Source organism: Crotalus tigris, unplaced genomic scaffold (genome assembly GCF_016545835.1).
Source record: "Crotalus tigris isolate CLP2741 ecotype Arizona unplaced genomic scaffold, ASM1654583v1 scf7180000018396.560290, whole genome shotgun sequence".
In the NCBI taxonomy this organism is placed as follows: domain Eukaryota; kingdom Metazoa; phylum Chordata; class Lepidosauria; order Squamata; family Viperidae; genus Crotalus; species Crotalus tigris.
Window position 1 is genome coordinate 389,121 of NW_024096980.1, and position 6,556 is coordinate 395,676.

At 43.3% G+C, this 6,556-nt stretch overlaps 1 protein-coding gene across 3 annotated transcripts in view; it reads right to left on the minus strand.

Annotated features, from left to right (window-relative positions):
- The window catches only part of MINPP1 (multiple inositol-polyphosphate phosphatase 1), a 60,741-nt gene extending 54,425 nt beyond the window's left edge, over positions 1 to 6,316 (minus strand). For 2 of the 3 annotated variants that reach the window (XM_039352010.1, XM_039352009.1), the window contains exon 1: positions 5,454 to 6,316. In XM_039352010.1, coding sequence (XP_039207944.1) covers positions 5,454 to 6,057 — 604 coding nt within the window. In that variant the 5' untranslated portion in view covers positions 6,058 to 6,316. The remainder of the gene's footprint in view (positions 1 to 5,453) is intronic. The other variant, XM_039352008.1, reaches the window with a different exon arrangement.
- Between the last annotated feature and the right edge of the window lie 240 nt (positions 6,317 to 6,556).

The following is a 6,556-nucleotide window of genomic DNA, read 5'->3' on the forward strand; positions in this document are numbered from 1 at the left end:
GCTATTGTTTCCCAAAATGGATAGCTGTTTACTATCTTCTTTTCCAAATACGTCAAAGTAAATAGATCAAAGACATGCCACTACAATTGAAGATACTGGAACCTTAGTATAGGTTTTATATCCCTTCCATTCCATCCCAACCCAAAACACAGAATCATAGAGATGGAAAGGATAATTTAGTCCAGTGTTTTTCAAACTTAGCATGTTGGCTGGGGAATTCTAGGAATTGAAGTACACACATCTTAAAGTTGCCAAGTTTGAAAAACTTGATTACAGCCAACAATAGGCACTAACTTTAAGATAGACGTGACAGATGATTACTCTGCCCTTGTTTGAACAAATTAATGAAAGGGAACCCATTATCTCCCTTGAAAATTGGTTTTACTGTTGAATGCTTTGAGATGTTTCTTAATATTTAACTGAAATCTGCCTTCTCGTAACTTAAGACTATTACTAGGCTCCAGAACAACAGAAAACAAATCTTAACCTTCTAAGTCAGGGGTCTTCAAACTTGGCCCTTTTATGACTTGTGGACTTCAACTCCCAGAATTCCTCAGCCAGGTATGCTGGCTGAGGAATTTTGGGAGTTGAAGTCCACAAGTCATAAAAGGGCCAAGTTTGAAGACCCCTGTTCTCAGTGATAACACTTCATGACTTGACTAAAAATGTTATGGTACCTTTCTACACTTGTCTTTTCTTAAGAGTAAATATATTTGTATTCTCTCTTCAGAGGATTTATTTTCAAGTCATCTGGTCATTCTTCCCCATTGCTCTAAGAATAGGTCACAGTACTCTCAGGTTGAGATCTAACCAGCGCAGATTATATTGGAATTACCATTTCCTGGGACTTACTTCAAGTTTGGAAGTTTGTACTAGCCAGTTTGATTTAGCATTTAAGACATCAGTCTAGAAACCAGGAGACTGAGTTCTAATCCTGCCTTAGGCATGAAAGTTGCCTGGGTGACTTTGGGCCAGTCTCTCTCTCTCTCAGCCCAACCCACCTTACAAGGTTACTTTGGTGGAGAAAACAGGAGGAAAAGGAATACTAGGTATGGTTGCCATCTTGAATTATTTATAAAAATATAATAAAAGTGATAAAAATCAATGTAAATTCTTCTATTGAAGCCATCTCACACTGATCACTCATATTTGGGTGACCATCTACAATTCTGAGATCATAACTATTAGGAGTGCTTGATAGGTTGTATGGTATCTACAATTTCCACATAATAATAAAACAAAAGTACATTTAAGCCAAGGTGAATCAGGCTACTTTTCCATATACTATCAGCAGTTTAGAAAATTAGATACTTGCCCAAAGCATTTTTCCCAATCTACACCTGAATATTATTTCAACACCTACTCAGTAATACCTTTCATGAACTATAATTATTACTTACATAAAATTTACTAAGAATATATAAAAATATACACAAGCCTCATATAATCTTCTCCACTCTAGGTCTTGTTAACAGGACAAAATAAACAGAAAGTAAATATATATAAAAATGCTTTAGTTTTCTTTTGTTTTCTGTTCCCAAATAGCCAGATAATTCCCTTCAAGGACAATTTCATTTTGAAAGTGTAATGCAAACCGCAAAGAGTCTTTTTTAAGTTTTCTGTATTCTTCTTTTATAATTTTGTGTATTTTTTCTCTTGGGTTTTTTATTTAGTTAATTAAAAAAGAATTTTAAAAAAATCTGTGATTAATTTACTCAAATAAATTAGGAAGTACTTTATGACCCAAAAATTGAAGTTACAAAGGACTTCCCCACATCTATTTATGACCCAGTTTCGAACTTCCAATGGTCATGTAATCATATTTGAGGCGCTTGACAACCAGCCTGTGTTTACAACCTTTTGTAACATCCTCCGGTCATGTGACTGCAATTGTTGGCTTTTTTTTTTTTTTTTGCCAGGAACTGGTATTTACTTCTGGTTTCTGGCAAAAAAAGAGGTTGATAAAATAAAGGTTGCAAAAAGGTTGTAAAATTGGGTGTGTTCATGTAATCCCAGACTCAAATGCAGTCATAAATTGAGGACTACCTGCATTGAGGCACAAGAGAATTACTAGCTCAAAGCCACCCATGATATTGTACAACTGAGGGTAGACTACATCTGGGAGTCCCTGTTTCAGGTCAACATTTAACTACTATACCACACCGGCATTTGCTGCAACTGTCACCCCAGCTTCCAAAGCTATGAAGTGTAACATAAGGAGATTAGAAAAACCAACATTCTGCTGGCTGAAGATAGCATTTAATATTGTGGGTGCTGAGAGTCATGGTGAGGGGGTGATGATCCAATATAAATGGAACCAGAATTTTCTCTCTCCTCCCTCCCCCTAAGCTTTCAAGGGAATTCAGGGCATGTTTGTGCATTATATTGGCTATTTCAGAACCTACACTGCAGATTTCTGTTTTGTTTGTTTTACAAGAAATCATACCAAAAGTGTTCGGAAAACAACGGTCAAAGGTGGAGGATCTGAGGGTCATCAAAACAAACCAACTGCCATCTAATCTAACTTTTTCTCTCAGCACTAGATAGCTGTAAATGAGAATGTTGATAATGTTTCTATGATAGAATACTTTGAATTATGGAGCCTGCATTTAACTAGAATATTTTTAAACTGTCCTGCTAGAGAGCAATGTATAGCCTGCAGGCAGTATAAATACAAAAGAACTAATTCAGTACTAAGTTAATAGTATATTCACCACATTAACTTAAGAGGTAGTCCTCAACTTAGTTTGTTTAGCGACCATTTAAAGTTACAATGGCACTGAAAAAGTGACACGACCATTTTTCACACGTATGAGTATTGCAGCATGCACATTGTCATGTGATCAAAATTCAGATGCTTGGCAACTGGTTTAGATTTATGATGGTTGCAGTGTCCTGAGGTCATGTGATCACCATTTACAACCTTCTGATAAGCAAAGTCAATAGGGAAGCCAGAGTCACTTAACAACCATGTTACTAATTTAAAAACCGTGGCATTAAAGATTTTAAAATGGGACAAAACTCACTTGGCAAGTGTCTCGCTTAGCAACAGAAATGTTCAGCTCAACTGTGGTTGTAAGCCAAGGACTACCTTGTTGGAGGCCAAGTTGATTTTGACAGGGCAAGAGTTAATCTCCAAAATGCTTCTCTTGCCTGTTATGCTCTGCTTTCCTGACTTCCGGACAAACCATCACCGTGAATGAAGTGATGGAAAAAATGAATGGATGCTGAAGTTTGTTTAAGCCCAACTGACTGAATGGTACAAGTCAAATGTGAAAACAGAAGGTACAAGTAGGAGATGAAAGTTCCTTTAAAAATGGATTAGGACTGATTGAAAAAGTTTTCTCCTGACAGCAGGAGATAAAGAATTAAGGCAGTGATAGGCTGGCTCAACAGAGACTTATTGAACTTGTTTGTGGCAGGGCAACCACATCCAAAGACGTGTTTTGGTATGCTGCATTCCAGCTTTTTGACAGCATTTTCGCATCTGTCACCGAGGAACTGCTTTCAGCTCTGACCCAATCCTGTGCAGCTGAAACCCAGCATGGCCCGGTAACCAAATCAGGCATGTCTCATCATCAGCAGGAATAAACAAACAAAAACAAAAAAGGTAAAGGTGAGCTAGGACAAAGATAAAGAGGTAAGCAGGTGAGGGCAGTTAGAGTCAGCCCTTTATCTTACTGAGGGTCAGGGCTGGGAGGTACCCAGCCCAGAATGGGTTGGCTTGGATGCTTGCTTAAAAATCCACGATTTTTTTATTAATAACTGTAACAGGGACAGCCAGGATTATGGTCTTAAAGCAATCATGTGACATCTTGTTTTTAATGATGACATTACTTAGTGACTGAAATTCCAGTATCTAGAACAGGCATATCAAACTTCCGACATCACGTGATGTTGTGCAATGTATCGGGCTGGTTTTGCCATTGCCGGCAATGGGGTGGGCGCGGCTTCCACATGATGCGTCCAGCCTGTGGGTCGGCAGTTTGACACCCCTGATCTAGAAGCTGGAGTGCAGCATGCCAAAACAGAGGTTCCCAATCTTTTGGGCACCAGGGACCGGTTACATGGAGAAAGGTTTTTCCGCGGACCAAAGGGGGCATTGTTTTGTGTGCTGCCTGAATTCTATGGATTGGGTTTTCTTGGTTGCTGGCCCACGGACCAGGGGTTGGAGACCCCTGTGCCCAAACACCTCTTTCGATGTGGCTGCCCTGCCATACACAAATTCAGTAAGTCTCTGTTGAGCCAGCCTGTCACTTCCCTAAATGATAATTCACGTGACTGAAAAGTAAAGGGCTATCTTTTGATTTGCTTGCAAAATCCAGTCAGAATTGAAATGTTATGGAAATTGCTCAGCAACCAAGGAGTAACAATGCTTTTAATTACAATCAGAAGAGCAGTGTAAACAATAATTACTATCTTGCCCAATAGCTGTTCAGTTATTTCTATCTTCGTCTTCCCCCCCCCCCACACACACTAAAATGACACTAGCGAAGCCCACTGGGGAAAGGAGGGACTCCAATGAATCCTGAACCCCAGGAACTGCAAATCAATACCTGTTTACTGAATGTAATTACTTCCAGATGAAGGGACTTTGGGGATCAAGGAGCATTTAAAACATTAAAGGCCTGAAGACTAAAACATATGAAAAATGGTTGCAGGATTTAGGGTTTGGCTAGTCTAGAGAAAAGAAGGACTAGGTGGGTGATATGATAGCAGCATTCCAGTATTTGAGAGGTTGCCACAAAGAGGGAGTAACTTATTTACCAAAGTGCCTGAGGGCAGGACATGAAACAATGGATGGAAACGAATCAAGGAGAGAAGCAACCTGGAACTAAGGAGAAACTTCCTAACAGTGAGGACAATTAATCAGTGGAACAGCTTGCCCTCAGAAGGTGTAGGTGCTTCATCACTGGAGGTTTTTAAGAAGTGACTCGATAGTCACTTGTCTGAAATGATATAGGGTTGGACTAGAAGACCTCCAAGGTCTCTTCCAGTTCTAGTCTGATTGATTGATTGATAACTTTTTTCTACCTGCTCCATTATCCATACTCCTTCTTCCAGGCTGGCTGAATGATCTGCATACCAGAAAAGCCAAAAGCCCCCCATCTCCAGCCTGTACTTCAGCTTCTGCAAAAATCATCTTTTCAATCTATGGTATTTTTAAGAACTATAGTATTGTAGTTCCACCTCCCCCCCCCGCAGGGCTGAATTATAACTTCAAGGAAAATAAAAGTTTGATATGTGCAGAAAAAGTATCAGTACTGGAAACAATGATGGACCATAAAACATACAATTTTAAAGGGGCAGGGAGCGCTTTATGAAACAATTCGCAATGTAAAAGAGGGAGGGAAAGTATTTTATGAAATAACCTGCAAGGTAAAGGGGAGGAAAGGTGGGGTTTTCTTTTTTTTTCTGACTTGGAGGAGGGAAGCTCGAGGGAGCGGACTTACCGTTTTTCTCGCCGTCGCTTAGCTGCCCGTAAAGCGCCTCGCGGAGCCCTGCGCGGAAGGCACCGCTGCTATCCACGCAACGGTGCTTGGAGCTGCTGGTAAAAGCCAGGCGCCGACCGGGGGCCAGGAGGCTGGGGAAGCGGGCGACGAGGCGCTTGGCCAGCATCCTCATGTCGCGCTCCCCTTTGGGGGCCAGCTTCCCGTCCATGTCCGGCTGGTACCACATCTCCCATCGCGCCAGGCGCTCCGCTACTGAGCAGCGCTTGCCGTCGCCCCGTAGGAGGCCGTGCAGGCGCGCCAGCTTCTCGATCTGCTTGCGGGTAGGGAAGCGTGTGCCGTGGCGCACGACGGCGCTCAGGTGAAGCGGGGTGCAGGAGGCCGGCGGTAGCGGGAAGCCCGAGAGCGCCGGCCCGAGCGAGAATGGGTCCCGGAGAAGGTACGGGTGCAGTTCTTCATAGCGGGACTTGGTGCCGAAGAAGGGGCTCAGCAGCGTGGCTCGCTCGGCATCTCCCTGCGACTCCCCGTTGGCCGGAAGGAGCAGCAACTCCAGCAGTAGCAGCAGCAGCATTGAGACGAAGCGCCGGCAGGTCGCTGGGTTCCCCATGGATGCGGCGGAGAACGGCAAACCTGCTCCGTTGAAGAAGACGCGAATCCTTCACCGCAGCCGTTCGCCTCCCTTTTGTTTTCCTCCGCGGGTTGGACGCCGGGAAGACCGGCGGCCACGCCTCGGCGCGGCTGCGAGCCGGTGGCTCGTTCCCTGCCCTTCTCCAAAATGGCCGCCTTTCTGCATGGTCTTTAAGCCTCTGGAAGTCCTCCTTGCCCGCAGTCAGCATGGCTCTCGCCCCTCCTCCTGCTCCTCTTCCTCTGGCTAGTTTTCTCAATCACTCTAAGGCGGGGGGGGGGTCTCCAATCTTGTCAACTTTAAGACTTGTGGCTGGCTGAGGAATTCTGGGAGTTGAAGTCCACAAATCTTAAAGTTGCCAAGGTTGGGGACCCCTGCAGGACGAAATTGGAGCCCTGGCGCGATCTTGCCTCACATCCAACATAGAATAGAATGACATAGAATAACAGAGTTGGAAGGGACCTTGGAGGTTATCTAGTCC